The 15,627-nt window shown below is 48.2% G+C and overlaps 6 protein-coding genes across 6 annotated transcripts; 3 read left to right on the forward strand and 3 right to left on the reverse strand.

Annotated features, from left to right (window-relative positions):
- Positions 1-150: 150 nt before the first annotated feature.
- F4807DRAFT_99051 (WD40 repeat-like protein) lies at positions 151-2,045 on the reverse strand. The gene is made up of 2 exons (XM_048003755.1): positions 1,400-2,045; positions 151-1,334 (listed from the first exon to the last, which is right to left on the reverse strand). The coding sequence occupies exons 1-2, from the start codon at positions 1,756-1,758 to the stop codon at positions 272-274; spliced, it is 1,422 nt and encodes a 473-aa protein (XP_047853688.1). The 5' UTR covers positions 1,759-2,045; the 3' UTR covers positions 151-271.
- An 85-nt stretch (positions 2,046-2,130) lies between these two features.
- F4807DRAFT_467792 (tRNA guanylyltransferase) lies at positions 2,131-3,730 on the forward strand (the record flags this gene model as incomplete). Its single annotated transcript, XM_048002534.1, has 8 exons — positions 2,131-2,153; positions 2,208-2,297; positions 2,359-2,490; positions 2,555-2,599; positions 2,658-2,830; positions 2,886-2,974; positions 3,022-3,126; positions 3,180-3,730. The coding sequence occupies 8 exons, from the start codon at positions 2,131-2,133 to the stop codon at positions 3,396-3,398; spliced, it is 876 nt and encodes a 291-aa protein (XP_047853689.1). The 3' UTR covers positions 3,399-3,730.
- On the reverse strand, positions 3,645-4,725 carry F4807DRAFT_99020 (uncharacterized protein). The gene has a single exon (XM_048003754.1). The coding sequence runs from the start codon at positions 4,574-4,576 to the stop codon at positions 3,890-3,892; it is 687 nt and encodes a 228-aa protein (XP_047853690.1). The 5' UTR covers positions 4,577-4,725; the 3' UTR covers positions 3,645-3,889.
- A 1,226-nt stretch (positions 4,726-5,951) lies between these two features.
- F4807DRAFT_427428 (uncharacterized protein) lies at positions 5,952-6,935 on the forward strand. The gene is made up of 2 exons (XM_047998159.1): positions 5,952-5,974; positions 6,053-6,935. Exon 2 carries the CDS (start codon positions 6,356-6,358, stop codon positions 6,575-6,577), a length of 222 nt encoding a protein of 73 aa, XP_047853691.1. The 5' UTR covers positions 5,952-5,974; positions 6,053-6,355; the 3' UTR covers positions 6,578-6,935.
- An 86-nt stretch (positions 6,936-7,021) lies between these two features.
- F4807DRAFT_427429 (uncharacterized protein) lies at positions 7,022-8,431 on the forward strand. The gene is made up of 2 exons (XM_047998160.1): positions 7,022-7,220; positions 7,294-8,431. Exon 2 carries the CDS (start codon positions 7,672-7,674, stop codon positions 8,317-8,319), a length of 648 nt encoding a protein of 215 aa, XP_047853692.1. The 5' UTR covers positions 7,022-7,220; positions 7,294-7,671; the 3' UTR covers positions 8,320-8,431.
- Positions 8,432-9,608: 1,177 nt separating this feature from the next.
- On the reverse strand, positions 9,609-15,423 carry F4807DRAFT_427433 (uncharacterized protein). Its single transcript, XM_047998161.1, has one exon. The coding sequence runs from the start codon at positions 15,040-15,042 to the stop codon at positions 10,255-10,257; it is 4,788 nt and encodes a 1,595-aa protein (XP_047853693.1). The 5' UTR covers positions 15,043-15,423; the 3' UTR covers positions 9,609-10,254.
- Between the last annotated feature and the right edge of the window lie 204 nt (positions 15,424-15,627).

A 15,627-nucleotide genomic window follows, 5' to 3' on the forward strand; every position in this document is an offset into this window, starting at 1 on the left:
ATATAAGGCTGGTATGTATTAGGTACTAGGTACTTAAATACATTCCATTCAAATGGACCTAGTAGCCACTATACATACATACTTGCATGAACCTATTATTCCCCTCTACTCTTTTAGGCATGGAAACAGTTAGAAACGCAGGTAACCATGCATACAGCCAGTCAAATTTGCTATAGAATTGCTATAGCCATAGTGATGATTGAGGAGATTTTCATGACGTATTTTTATTACGATCAAGGATATCTTTTGGTATTGAGAGACCGTTGCTACTCTACTTCTTCCTTCCTCTTGTACCCTTCGCAGCAGCCGTCTTCTTACCTCCAGCTACTTTCTCTTCGTCAGGAGTCTCGCCCTCTTGGGCCTCGCCTAAGCTCCTACGACGTACGGTACCTGTTGATACTGCCACGAACTCCTCCTCACTATCACTCTCGCCCAGATTAAATAGAACTGGCATCCGAAATCCCGCGCCGTCGATATCCTCATCGTACCCTTTACTTGGGTCGAGAGTCAATACGTCAATATCCTCATCCTCTTGGTCTAGTCTGCGTTTGTTGATCTCCTCTTGGGGGTGAATATCGAATTCGTCTTCCTTCTCGATGTACTCGACATTCTCCTCCACCTCGACGAAGTCCGGTGCCAATGCCGACCAGCGCTGCGGCGTGGTCACAGACCAAATGTAGATACGACCAGTTTCGAGCCCGCAGGCGGCTAGTACAGCTCTGTGAGGATGCCACTCGATGACTCCCTGCTCTTCCTTAGGACCTTCTAGCATTCGGACCAGACTGCCATGGTTTCGTTCCCATATATATAACTCATGATTGTTGTATGTAGACGCTGCTACGTATTCTCCAGTGGCGCTGAACGTGACGTGGTTCCAGGAGAGTCTGTTGACGACATCCTGGAATTTGTGCTCGAGTGGCATCTGTATTGTATCGGGATCGAGGTCCTCTGCTGCGAGGTTCGGTAGATGAAAGGTCCTGATGATACGATCCTGAGAGTTTACCAGCAATTCACGTCCGGATCCTGTTAAGCGTAGCGTAGTTACCACAGAACTACATATCTTCTCCGACCATATGATTTCGCGGGTATTTGCGTCTATGATGTTGAAACGGCCCTTATTTGTACCCGCCAGGATATGATCTCCAGTAGCTGTCCATACCGTCGCCGTAGTCATCTGTTTTGCATCTTCTTTCGCTTGCTTCTCTTTAGTCGCAGCATCAGCGTCGGTATTGGTACGTTTCGGCGCGGAAGGGAGTGTGTGTTTGACGTCGCTCGGGCCGCTCATGTCAACTAGCGATGGGGGTTCGTCGAATATGGATGCCACAAACATTTGGCTATGTTGGCGTTGCGATTAGCGATCATGAAAATAGCATCACAATTGCTGGGCTTTTCTACTCACTGGTTCCAGGGGTGTAAATCTGCCGTGTAAATGGGCGCACGGAATCGCACTTCTCGAAACCTGGTCCCATCTTGCAAATCCCATAGAACTGCTCTCCATCCTTGGCAGGCGGAGAGCAGATAACGACCACATCTAGACCAACTAAGCGAAGTTATAGCCGCTCTATGACCTCTCAACTTCCTCGCTACGCCCATCGTCTCCAAATCCCAAACCACCACGGTGCCATCGACGCGACCCGAAGCTAGATAGTCGCCTTTTCGATTGAATCGTAAGCATGTTGTATGGCCTGATCGAATTGTGTTGGTGATATTCTCAGGATAGTCCTGGAGTAGGTAGTCGTCGGAAAGCAGCAGATTCATGTTGGCGCAGTCATGTTCTGCGGCTCGATGGGAGAAGTAATTGTATTTGCGATGTGTTGATCGTTTGCAAGTGAATCAATTGGATTGTTACCAAATGCTGCTTCCCGTTGAATAGGCGGCAGGTCCTTGGTAGCCTTGCAGTGGAATAGATATTTTTGCAGGGATCTACGCAGGGGATCCCCGCTAGTTCTCCACTATAAAGTCAAGCCGCCGCAGGTCTAGGTTACAGGTAGAGGTACTTGCTGAAGTTACATAGGTACTTGTTATTTTATATAATTCGTCGGGTTGTTAACTGAAAGTCGCAATTTTCAACAATAACCAAATGCTAGATCATATCGCTTAAAAGTAGCTATCTACAAATAAACCGATGCCATGGCGAATTCAAGGCAGGCTATGTTCTTCAGACCAATCTCTCAACATAATACAAATACCTAACAATTCAAGTCCAGGTTCGAATATGTCAAACAATTCGAGCAAGTCGACAACTTACTGCCCAATACTTGGATCGTGGTTAGGATAGATGGTAGAGGCTTCACAAAGTAATATCCCTATATGATAGCTTTATCTTTCAGTTCCGTTCTGATCTATTATGTGAGCTAGATTGTGCGCCAAGTATAACTTCGAAAAGCCCAATGACCGTAGAGCTCTTGACTTGATGAACGCTGCCGCCAAAGCCGTCGTAAGCGAGATTCATGACATTACTATCGCATACGGCGTCAGTGATGAGTTTAGGTAATACTACACGCTCTATTCCCATCCGTATCATAGGAAAAGGAACCGCTGCTAAACTAGTTAGTTTCGTTTTCCACAAATCATGCACCCTATTTGAAAGGAGATCCAGGTGAGTCTCTCAGAGGTTGCAGTACCCGAACATCCAATGACTTATTCGAAACATACAGCAAGATAATTTCGACCATAGTCTCAACATTTACAGCCTATTATATCCACCTATGGTCATCCTATTTCCCAGACACGCCGTTGTCTCCTCCTCTCCCTAGCTTTGATGGCCGAGCAGTATGCTACCCCAATGTACAGAACCTACGCGACTACATGAGTTGGCGCCAGGTAGACTGTGAGTTTCCATACGTACGAAGTCTACCAACTTGCAGATACTAACAAACCAGAAGGCCACATCAATAATCTATACAACACCACATTTTGGTCGCTTGTCCAAATAGGGGGCGTCAATGCGAAGGATGCAGAGAAACTGTTATCGGTAAGCTGTCTTTCCTTCGCGGGAAGGTTAGGCTGATTAGCATCCAGGGGACCCTCGCTGCCGATAAGAATGAAATATTATTCTCGAGGTTCAATATCAACTATAACAACGAGCCAGAGATTTTTAAGAAGGGCAGTGTTGTATACCGAGATGTTGGTTCTGCCTTCGAAAGCACTTGACATGACTACAGACTGACGATAGATAGTACGAACTCGTTGAGCCAGGCAGTCATGACGTGGCGGACGCTGTTGACAAGCTTGGGGAGCCCGTGCAACAGTCTAAGACACAGGAGGATAACCATAGAAAGCGACGAGCCAAGGCGAGAGTGTTGGTGGATCATGTAGACATTATTAAAGACGACTTCTGGGAGAGACGACCTTGGCTGCTGTCCAACAAACCCGGGACGATCCCCAAAGAGACGTAAAAGAATTTATCACACCCGCTCGTCATCTTCTTATACCGACCTTTATTCGTACGGTTTGACTGCGAGACGATAGAAAGCATGCATCTTCCAAGACGGGATGGAGGAGACGACGACCAAAACACCTCTAAGATTATCGCCATTGTCATGGTATCGCTCGCTTCTATTGTAATCATATATATAGTAGTCTTGTTCGAATACCATAGGTATTTTGGAACACCCGATGCCGTTGAGGAGCACGAACTAGAATGAGCGAACTGCTCATTCCCTGTGGTGAACAGCGACCCAAGTAAACTCCAGCCTATATAGCCTTCCACTTAGATTTCTCGTCATTTTGTTGTTCAGTCCATATACCGCACCCTGCCTTATGAAGCGCAGAGGAGTTCGTAGGGTTTGAAGACTTCGGCAACGACGTTTTCCACGAAAGTCTTCCATGGAAGACTAGGATGGTAGATAGATCTTGTGTAAACGTATCCGTAGCTGCCGAGGCCTTCTCATCCACCGGACTTTGCCTTCAACCTCCTCTTCTCCTCTTTCCTTTTCCTCCTCGCGTCCCTCCTCGCGCGCCGCTCCTCCTTAGTCTCCCCCGCCTTAACCCGTTGCCGCTCGGCCTTCTTCGCCTTCTTCTTTTCGACCTTCCTCGCAGCCCGTTCCTCCGCCTCTTTCCTCGCCTGCTTCTCCACCTTCCTCAACCTCTTCGCCTCTCTTCTAGCCTTGCGTTCCTCTTTCGTCTCCTTTCCTCCCTCTTTCTCGTCCTCGTCCGCGTCATTTGCGCTGCTCGCAACCGGCGTACCCACCCCACTCTCCGGCGGCGTGGGCAAGCCCGTCACCAAGCTCACTCCGACGGTCCCCTCCATCATACCCCCCTTCACAAACGACGAGTAAAGCCCTCTCGTGCCGGTATACTTCCCAGCGCCCTTCGCTGTGATCTTCTCGAGCGCGCCGCCGCGCAGCGTCTGCTTCATGGTCCCGCTCTTCGTATCGATGCCCTTGAGGGCCTGGTCGAAGGCGTTTAGCCACCATGCTTCTTGTTTATGGTCCTTCTTGCTTCCGAGCCCGCGCCCTTCTTCGTTGCGCTTGATCAGCAAGTGGTGCTTCAGCCCTGTGTCGTCGCTTGTTGGATGTAACGAGTGCCCGGTGCCCCGCCACCCTTGGGCGGTTAGGAGGGCGTGCGCGTTCATTAAGGGGCAGTCGTTGATCGCATATATGTAGATAGGTATGCTTATGGGTTCGATGTGTAATAGGCTGGATTGAAGCGGAGTTTATTTCAAGATACGTTGTACTTTCGTGCCGGAGTTGGTTGGTATTGAGGATAAGTTTTGGTCTTAAGAGAATGGGAAAAATTTAGTGGATCTATTCTAATTATTTGGCAGCGATTATAACGGTTATTTGAAAAAACACATGCTAGCTAATTGCATGATATTGAATTCTTGCCGCCTCACCACAAATCATTTAAATATATGCAGCTATCGGGCTCCGTACACTGTATGAGTAAATAATTATTCTTCCATTTATTCGCTTAATCTAATAAAGATGTGACCAATATTCTACTATCCACCTATCAACTGCATATAGGTATTTCTATAAATCATTTGACGAGATGGTGGATGTTATAGCTATCGACCACCGTCGTATTTCGTAGGAAACGAATAAAAGATGGCTCAAAACCGCATTGATGGATTCAATCTTTCTGTTATCAATCTAGAAGTGTCTAGTGTCTGAAGTCCCCAGCATTGTTATGTGAACACCACTGACCAGAGATAAACTCTTCATCCCCTAACGATCAAGTAGTTATTGAGCTCAGCTAGAAACAATTTTTTAGCTACAGGAATACAGATTGCCGAACTAGAGGTTGTAATGAGACCTGTAATGTTCTCCAGGATCTCTGCAATGCTCACTCCAGGAATTTGTTAGGGCATCTAGGCATCTTGGCAGCTAGGGGATGATCCCAAGTCTCGGGGGTAAACCAAGCCGAAGCGAGATGCCCAATTCAGATAATAAGTAAGCTAGGGAACTATCCCCGATGTTCACGAGTAGCTTCTTGATACACTGTTCCGAAAATATAATATTTCTTCAGCACGACCCCCCTAACCCAAACGCCCGGTAGATTTAATATGAATGCCGCATCACCATGTCTACTCCTAGACTAACTGCTCCAACTTTCGAATACCATCACAGCGGGTTCGGCTATTCGCGACCTCAAATTTCATGGCAGTTCGAAGCAGCCTCCGATACACCAGCAGGATGGACTCAGAAAAGATATGACATCGAAATCACATGGTCAGCCGATCAAAAAGTCGAACAATTCACGTCCTTTTCAAAGGGATCAGTGCTCGTTCCATGGCCGGCACGGCCACTGAAGTCAGGAGAAAGTGCTAGAGTCCGAGTTCGCAGTCATGGCAAATGCTCAGATGGTTCGGTATATCAGACAGACTGGTCTCCAATAAGTGAGGTCGAAGCCGGGTCTCTTGATTGATCTCACTGAAAAAGCATCACTCATCGCCTCATCTGCCAGAATTGGACCAGATGAGCCATTGCAGCCGCTGCGATTCTGGCAAGGACTTAGCTTGTACCCTCTGCTGGGTGGGAATTAGCATGCAAGGCTTTATCTAACTGCGATGGGAGTTTTGTCAGGCGTATATAAGCGGTAAACCTACTTGTAACGAGGAGATGACCCCTGGCTGAACTAGTTACAAACATTTGCTCAACTATTGGGTTCACAACGTATCTTCTTTGGTAAACCCCGACGAAACGAACGTTCCAATTAAGGTTGTGGAGGGCTGGTATGCTGGTACGCTCGGATTTCGAGGACGTACCTGATTTCTATACGGCAATCAACTAGCTGCGCTGTTTCAACTCGAGGTGTATGATGATGACAAGTCTATTTCCTTATTCGTAGTTGGACGGGGGATATTCGGGTCTTTTGTCCAATAGCTAGTTTCCTGTTCGATACGATATAAATGCTACAAGACCGGCTTCAGGATCTTGTATCTGAGCAGCTACAAAGAGTACGGGGCGGTATTCCGCCGTTTATACGTCCTAAGACCCCAATGTCAGGTTGGCCGCATAAGCCCGAAGCTATTTGGGACGATGATGTTGTCTTAACACCATACGTCTCTATCAGTTCCCGAAAGATGAACATGTTCTCTCGCGTCAGTTTGTTGGTATGTAGAAGTGGCTAGAGAACGGTATTAAATGAGGAGGCGATGATCTTTGAGACGAAGACCGTTGGCAGCTTGGAAACTGGCTAGATCGTAAGACTCCCCCGAACGATCCGAGAAATGGATAAATGGACATAATTCCTGTCGTAGATGCGTATATCGTCCACAAAACTGAAGTTTTCGCCCGGATCTGGGGCTCATAATCTAGAACGTGATTTCGAAGTACCTAACTTAATAGCAACCTAAGCAGCTTATTCTCCCATTGTTCAGCGGCCTTAGAAAGAGATCGCGTAAATTTAAAGGACATCGATTTCAGAAATAAGGCTATAAAGGTCAACATCAAAAGTACGAATGAAGATTTCGAAGTGGGAAATAAGAGGTAGGTAAATGAAATTGTTTACCTACCTATATTGCTTACTTAAGGCTTACCTAAGGTGATTACCTATTCATTGCAGACTTTGCCTAGCTCCAACGTTATTTTACAAGTCGAAAATTTTACTCAACAAATTCACAGTGCTGTTTATTGACAAATTCCGACATCGATCATGATTGTTCATAGCAAACACCTCTGAAGTCTATTTCATTTATGAGTTTCGTCTTACTAGGTACTGTGTATGGACCACCCGCACAGTTCGCCCAGCTCATCGTGTCTACCAGCTACCAGGTAAGTACCCACTATAATAGGGCTGAACTGCCTAAGTTACCCTGGATACCCCACCTGCTTACACCACTAACAGTGCTAAATCTCGACCCCGCAACTGCCCTTGATAGCATCAAAAAGTATATTTACGTACCTTGCTTTATAAAAGTTCATACGCGTTTCCCATCACAACCTCAACCTCAACATCAACATCCACATCCACATCAACATCTATCTCCATCAATTTACCAATTATTATCACCTTTATTCCATTGTATTATCTTGCACCACAACTCAATCAAGATCTCCATTACTCGATATCAAACATACATTGCCTATCTTCACTCACTTCATTGCTATCAAGTATCACTCTCGAGTATTATCATTTCGAGTAGCCTAAATCTACCATCATCAAACGGGTATCGTCTACCACTATCAATTATAATAAAAAGGACCACGCACACAATTAGAAACAATGCTTCGCCGCCCCCCCACAACACTTACCCTCACCGCTGAGGACGTGGCATCTTATGAAGATAGACGTTTCGCTTCACAAGCCCAATCTCAACCACAAACTCAGGTTCACTCACGGGCTACCTCTCATCCACCGTTCCCGCAGCAACCAGAACATACAGCAATGGATACTTCCCCATCTATCACACCGTCTCCCCCGCCAGCAGGTGATGATGAAGACATGCAAGATGTAGATGTCGACGACGCTGACACCACTGACCCCTTCATAACCGCACCTCGGCGTGCTGCCCGCGACCAATTCGCAACGCGTGAAGTGTCTCCGGGCGCCGCGAGAGCCGCATACATACAACAGGTACGTGCGACTAGGAGTCAGCAACAACAACAACAGCAGCAGCAGCAGCAGCAACATCCTACAAACCTTCCTGCGGCTGCGCCTGCCCCTCCAACAAGGATGCAACGAATCACAGGTGCTACTCAACCAGCCGGGGCCACTAGGACAAGGACGGCCACGAGTCGGCAAGGAAGTACCGAGCCGTCGGCCGTGCCGGCACCGGCACCGGGACGCATGATGACGAGGAGTCGAGAAGAGCGGATAGGCGTTGCCGGGTCGGCGGCTACGGGAGCGGCTGGGGGTCCCCGAAGGAGGTGAAACCGGTCTCGTTCACGTCCTCATCCCTACAATTCGTAAGTAACCCTTTTCTACTTCATACTTGTCTATTGCAGTATTAATTGGAATAGCTGAAGAGGAACAACGATGAAATAAATGCATGGTGTACTCGCTACACGGGATGATGAATGGTTTGTCTCTCAACGCCTCGGCCTTTTATGACTCATACTCGGCCCAGGTATAAGAAATTATATGCTAATAGTCACTAGATTATAGCGGAGGAAACTGGAAAGAAGGTATATGCGCATAAATTGCGTCAACACAAGCTGAAGCTCCCAAGCACAAAATCCTCAACGCCCATCACTACATCACTCTTACGATAACTTGCCCACTCATCAACAGCCACCTCTCTCTACCTTTCCCTTCCACATGTACCACACCGGACCCAAAAGCCCCTTGCCCCGTCTCCCCTCTTTTCCGCAAATCAAAGTACAGCGAAGCCTCCGCCAGCCCTCTCCTAGCCCGTCCCCACAAGCGAGCTACCACACGCGCGGAACCCCAGCATCCGCGTATTTCCGCGCGATAGCCAATGGCTCTTCCGCGCGTGCGCGTCTGCTTTCAGCGACTTCACTAGCCCGCTTGTCAGTCAAGCGTTATCCCTGAGGGATAGCTGCATTTTGCCTAGCGGGGGTGATTTAATGTGAGCGGACGGGGAGGACTGGTAACTAACGGGGGTGGAGACTAGGAAATGATCACTGCGGGATGTGAGGTATGAGATGCGAGGTGAGCTTTGGTGATTGATGTGGTGCGGAAGGTCAGCGAGGTGAGGTGTGCTGCTTGAGAGAGGTTCGTTGGCGAAGAAGAGGATCGCGGGAGGCTTCGGGTTTATGGGTAAGTCCAGCATTTATGTTTTTCTTCCTCTTCGTTCTTCTAGTTTTCGATGTTTTGCATGCTTCTAATCGAGGATCCATAGACATCCTGGAAGTTCCGTATGGTCATTTACTCTGAACCGATTGCTGACACCTCCAGCATAGCACAACTAGTTGAAATGGATGCATTAGAGGAAGAGACGTAGGCCTCTATCCATCTAATTTACAATAGATGAAAACGAGGTTAGGTTCTGATTAAGGATAGGACCTGAAGGGGTAGATGGCTAGATCTGGCGCTTGGAGATAAAAAAAAAGGATTTGGGTTAGACAGCCGTTGATGCTGCTGTACTTGCTATGTTGTCGATATTCATTTGTGGCACATGGTTTAGCAAATCTACCATGTAGCTCATACTACGGAGATGAATACCGAAAATTGCATCACATTCACACATCTTACGTAGAATTATGTTTAAATCTCATTTGTTCAACGCACTTTATGTGATTTCACTATCCTTATCCGTACACATCCACACGTTACAGCACAGCCAAGCCCAGCCGTCCCCTCTCATCCTATCAACTTGACCCGTCCATATTCCTCCCCTTCCTTCGCCATCGCACGGTACCGGTAAACATCCTTTAGGAGGTAAATAGGTGAGGTGGCGGGTTGTCGTAGCCATGGGGGTAGACGTAACGTAGTCGTAGCAGGCTTTTTTTTGGTAGTTTGTGCTTATGTAGTGTTCGTATGTCCCTTTGCAACTCGTACCTATTTCCTCATCTTGTCCCCGTGGCTCAAGGCAAACCAACTTCGTTCCGTCCCATTACCTGATCGGTGGCGGAATAAAAACTCAACCTGACAACGCAACGCAAGCTCGAACAAAAAAAAACAAAAGGGAGATAAGGCATTTTTCGGCCTTGGGGTTGTCATATCCTCTCGTTCCGGCTCCCAACGCCGATGCCATGCCTGCCATGCAAAAACGTGATGGAGGGAAAAAAAAGAAGTAAGGGAAAAAAACACGTAAAAAAGAACCATAAGCGTAGAGGAATGTGGTGACTTCTGATCGTGTACTGGAGAGAGAATGTTGATGTGGCTCTACTCGTGTTTCATATCCTAAGTAGACCCTGAAGTAGGGGTCTTTAACTTGATCTTCAGCTTCGTGGGACCTTTAGGTGCCGCAGCCGGGACGGATGAGGGCTGCTTCGACGACGGCGTGGGAACGTTAGTCGGTGCCGCCGACGGGAGCGGCTTGCGCATCTCCGGGAGGGGCTTTCGCTTTTTCTCGCTATTTGAGCCTAGTTGAGATGATTGGGATGCGGATTTGAAGGAACTATTAGGGGTAGCGGTCGGATTCTGAGAAGATGACATGGCTGTCGAAGATGCTCCGATCTGAGCAGAATCCGAGATCCTAGGCGCAGGTGAGGCTGGGCCAATAGAGGGACGCGGACTTTTACCGCTAGACTTATCATCGGGCCTACGGTGCTTAGGCGTAGCTCGAATCGAGCCTGCTTGCGGCGTCTTGCTCTTTCCTTTACGCAGTCTATCCCAAGCGGTAAACTTCACCGTCACAAGTCTCCTCGGCTTCCGTACTTTCTGTCGCTTCTGAAGTTTCTCCAGTTCCTTTCTTGGAATTTTGGAAGTATTGAGCTTGACAAACTTGGTTGGCCGAGAACCTTCGCTCTCCGTACTCGCCCTCTTTATAGGCTTTGAAGGTTTCGGAAGTTTCGCCGGTGCTGGTTGGGTGCTTCCGTTGACCTTAGGAACTGCTGGCTTTGGCTCAGACTGTTGAAGCTCAATGGTAGGCCGTACAGGGGTCTGAACAGAGATACTATCCCTATGAGGCTCGCCTATCTTTAGCTTATCCTTTGGCTTCTCTTGAGACGCTGATGGAGTAGCACCCCGAGATACGGAGGCAGTGATAGATTGTTTTAACTTCTTTGGCGCGGGTTCTTGTGAAGCGGGTTCTTTCACAGAAGGCGTAGAGACCTTTTCTTTCGACACAGGTGGTTGCTTCAAAGGCGGTATAGTAACCTTTGGAGTAGAGATGGTACCTGAGAACTTCGAAGTTGGAGCGGCTGGAGGCGGAGGCGGCGGGGCTTCGGCTGTTGGCGTTGCTGCCTTTGCGCCCACACTCATACTCCGGTTAAGATTCAAAGTGATGGTTCGCTTAGGCTCAGGCCTAGGTGGAGGTGGTTTAGGAATGACTCGTGGTTTGCGCGGCTTTGTTCTATAACGCCGCTTAAACTTCATGAGGCATTTGTTCCGAATCCTCTCCCCGCGTTCCGCTTTCCAATAACTAGGGTAAGGGAAACACATCATCAACGACTGATCTTCATCGAATAGCACTGAGCAGAGCTCAAGGAATTTGAGTTGTTCTGTCGTAGTCAGAACGGGCGAGTCCATTGCTTTCCAAATGGCCTCCTGCAAGTCTTCGTCGTCGGTGGTCTTAGCTTTCAACGCCGTAAGAGCAGCAGAGAGATCCTCTTTGCGAGCTTTCGCGATTTTATTAGCCTCCATCACAGCATCATCCTGTTCGACGATGAGACCATCCTCTGCTGGCTGGGTTGGCGCCTTCTCCTCTACCTGCTCACCTTCTCCAATAGCCATGCTAGCAAGACCACGACACAACGCTTTAAATATCCGCTCTCGAACGAATGGCGAAGGGTCTGTGCTAGCAAGGAGAAGGAACATTCGGAGGAAACTTTTATTGGCCAACATGCCTATTTCCACAAGCGATTCACAAGCTTTTATACGGACGACATCATAAGTTCTGTCCTGTAGGTACTCGATGAACCTGGCGGGGTTTTTCTTTATGACTTCTGCCTTCATCAGACGGCAGTAAGCGTCAAGGGCGGCGATGGTAAAACAATTCTCGAACGATGGTGAATGCTCGTCCATCCTACGGAAGCGGTCAATCTCTTCGAGTACTAAGTCGCGAAACTCCTCTGGCTCAGTGTCGACGGGCTCAGCCATCGCTTCGTCCTCATCAGCATCTATAGGACCGAAGGGGACAGCCTTTTTCTGTTTGGCCCTGTCGTCCGGGATTTGACAGATGGCCAAAGCCTTGATTAATCCACAGATGTACGGCTGATCGGAATAAATGTTGTATCTGTTGTCATTATGTTGAAGCTGCTCAAGGATGAACCTTCGTACTTCTTTGGGACACTTGCCGTCTTCTCCACGAATGCGAGCAATAGCCTCTAGAATAGCACATTGTACAAGGTACTGGCGCTTATCCGAGAAGTCATTTGGAAGGGGAGTAGACGTTCCAGGAATGCAAAAGAAGTGCTGGTAAGTCTTAAGCAGATGTTTCAACCCCCAGTTGGTGGCTTCCTTGGTAGCATGGCGAGGGAGCTCATCAATCGCCATCAGGCGTATTCCGTAGTAGTACCTGGCATCTAAGACGGTACGAGCTAAAATCGTCGACATGAGAGGATGTGGGCCGACTGTGGAGTAGACTCGATGGAGGTAGCACATCGAGTCTTGCTGCGCGACAACATCCCTATCTTGCTGTAGCTGCGACGCGTACATATAAGCAGGCATGTTAGTTTGCATCTCGCAAATCCATTCGAAGTCGGCATCCATGCGAATCCATTCGTAGGACTCCTGGTCCATCTTAGTTTCTGTCTCGTCATCCCATTCACGGAACTCCCAGGCTTCCATCTCATCTGGTTGCTGTATGACGTCTCCTAAATAGTAGATATCCCTAGGTGCATCGTCGGTTGCCCTCGTATTACTAGCTAATTGCCTTTCACGTTGCCGACGATTCCTCTTTAGTCGTTTGTATTTCGTGTTGTAAGGGATATCGAATTTGACAGACTTGGCCGCATCCTCTCGAATTTCTACTATGTGTTCGTAGGGTGTGCCATCTGCCTCGTGGATTCGAATGGTCATTGGTCCAGTGAACGATTGCTGAGGTTCGCTAGCGTAGACAGCATGGTTCTCTTCCATAACACCTCTCCAGAAATCGTCCTTGTCTAGTGCTTTGACGGTACGATAAGCGGCGTCTTGCTTCTGTTGAATTGTCATCTCAACGCAGAGCCGCTTTTTATTAAACCGTTGATTCACGTCGAACCTAGGGCAACCGGAAGAGAGTACCCACTGGTTCCAGAATGGCTCCAGCCTCTGATTCCCAGCTTTCTCACAAGCTCTTCTGAAGGCATCTGCCCCTAATATCTCATCTGACGGCTGGAGAGAGGTGTTTGCCTTGGTTACCATTCTCCCAATTATCTTGTATATGCCCATGTTATTGGCCGACTTGGACATTCGTCGGTCGAGAATGAACAAGACTAACGGTGCCTTGAGATTCATAAAATCAACCTCAAAGTCGCCCAAGTAGAGGTGCTCGCCAAGATCCTGCAAGCAGGGCCGTCTGATATCAAGTTGGACGAGCCGGTCTGCCATTGACTTCATTCGGAACCTAAAATCGTTGTTACCGCATAAGTACTTCATAAAGTGATCAGTTAGGTACCACGCAATCCCGACGACGAGCCAGGTGTCTGCTTTGGTGTTGGGAATAATATTGACCCCGAACCACTGGCACGATAGTGAGTACGCCAGCTTTCTTGCAACTTCCACTTCGTTTTCCATGATGTCCTGGGGATAGAGTAGCCTGTTGCTACATAAGGAGAAGGCACACAGCGGTACGGTATCCTCAATCATGTCATCAACAAAGCATATTTTGTAGCTGTCGAAGGGATACCGTCCAAAAGAGAGTACCAAGTAATCTACTGCCGTGACGAGGGTACAACAGGTGCTTCTGACCTCTTCAGCACGGCCTGGAAGACAGTACCCATGAACTTTGACCGCACTGTCACCAAGCTTAGTGTCGTCCTCCTCTCGACGGAATTCTGACCACAAGTCCACATGCTCAAAAGGGCCAACGGCAAAGCCGACATGTTTCGCTGCCTTGTTACGTTCAATTTCGAAAGTCATTATTTTCTTCGTTTCGTCGTCTTTGTGAGCCATTTCTCCCTGGAGTTGACCCGAGCAGACGACTGTCATATCCAGCATCTTGTCTTCTTCGGTAAGCTCAACCCAGCCTCCATCTTTCTCGTAGCCTTGAGAATCTTCCTCATCACGCTTCCTTTTGCGATTTCCATTTGGATCACCAATACCCCTGGACTGTTGTGTCACGGGTAGCCGGCGGAAGGCATCGCCGAGAGTGCGAGGACATGTAACGGAGATCTTCCACGAATTTCGGGAGCCAGGGTCATCGATACACGGAAAGATGGCAGATGCCGTGCCAGGTTCGAGTGAATGACGCGTATAAACGTGCGGATATCGAGTATCTCGCTCGTTGCAGCCGACAAATTGGAAACCGTCGTTCGTGTTTTTCACCTTGAAAGGTATGCAGATCCTATAGCCGCCTACTACGCCATTCGCGGTAATAAGCATTTCTTGCAATTCCGACTTCTGGAGGTTCTTATTCTTCTGCAGCACTTCATCCTTAGTTGGAAGCTTAATCCTAACCGATCCATTCAGCGGCGTGCAGCACTTAAATTCGTGATCGAAGGCCGAAACCTCTTTACGTCGATGGTGCAATAACGGCTTCATACGATGCTTCTTGATCGCCCAGTGTGATGCTGACAAGCGGTAGTTCTTAGGCGTCTGTATTAAATCACACGGGTCTAAATACGACGCTTCCACCTTGCAATTACTGACTAAGATCTGAGATACATCGATTTCGCATTGGCGGGCGTCGATAAACACCTCGGAAACGTCCTCGATAGGAACGACGAGTATCTCGGATCGACCGTGGACACGCTGCCTAGCAAAGTCGATTTCGATATCGACATTCTGTTTAAAGACGACATAAGGGCGTGGAGGGGTATCATCGATAGGAAGCTCGATAGGAGCATCGCCCTTCTCAGTGGATTCTGGCTCCACGATGCCCGGCATTGTGGGCGTCTGCGAAGCCGCGATGCTCTCAAGTAATCGTGGTCATCGGTGGTCTCGCCTCGTAGAAGGGTTTTCACGTAGAAATGGAGTCGGCAATAAGATTATCGTAACAGCGCAAGGCGACTCGGCGACTATTAGAAGGTGTTGGGCAAGGAAGAGGGAGTTATTTGCGTAGGCAACGGTAGGAAATGTAGAGTTGGAAAAATGCGATATCCTTGTATGCGAATATGAGCATAGAATTATAGCGCGACTTGTAGTTCGCAGTATAAGACGCGTACTACTAATAAGTTACTGCCGATATCAACAGTGTGGGAAGCAAATATTTCAAGTGGCTTGTCGCATAAAATCGTGCGAAGTCGAGCAAAAAAAACTATTTTGGGCCGGTGAAGTTAAATCGTAAGGTACAACCTTTGCGCGCGCCTTCGAAACTTTGGGAAGCTCTCGTCTCAATAGGTGTACCTATCTCCTGCCTTAGCATTAGGTTCCGGGCTACGTACTATGGATATGATGGGGCGGCAGGGGTCCATTCGAGTGCTACTAATTGGCTCGTGCACGGCTGCGACTGTGGGACAGCCCGTACCTACA

The sequence above is a fragment of the Annulohypoxylon truncatum genome (genome assembly GCF_022578515.1).
Source record: "Annulohypoxylon truncatum strain CBS 140777 unplaced genomic scaffold F4807scaffold_18, whole genome shotgun sequence".
NCBI classification, from domain to species: Eukaryota; Fungi; Ascomycota; class Sordariomycetes; order Xylariales; family Hypoxylaceae; genus Annulohypoxylon; species Annulohypoxylon truncatum.

Coding starts and splice junctions, on each gene's coding strand:
- F4807DRAFT_99051 (XM_048003755.1), bottom strand. CDS start 1,758: ATGAATCTGCTGCTTTCCGACGACTACCTACTCCAGGACTATCCTGAG. Junction 1,335..1,399: donor GATTTACACCCCTGGAACCA/GTGAGTAGAAAA, acceptor ACGCCAACATAG/CCAAATGTTTGTGGCATCCA.
- F4807DRAFT_99020 (XM_048003754.1), bottom strand. CDS start 4,576: ATGAACGCGCACGCCCTCCTAACCGCCCAAGGGTGGCGGGGCACCGGG.
- F4807DRAFT_427428 (XM_047998159.1), top strand. CDS start 6,356: ATGCTACAAGACCGGCTTCAGGATCTTGTATCTGAGCAGCTACAAAGA.
- F4807DRAFT_427429 (XM_047998160.1), top strand. CDS start 7,672: ATGCTTCGCCGCCCCCCCACAACACTTACCCTCACCGCTGAGGACGTG.
- F4807DRAFT_427433 (XM_047998161.1), bottom strand. CDS start 15,042: ATGCCGGGCATCGTGGAGCCAGAATCCACTGAGAAGGGCGATGCTCCT.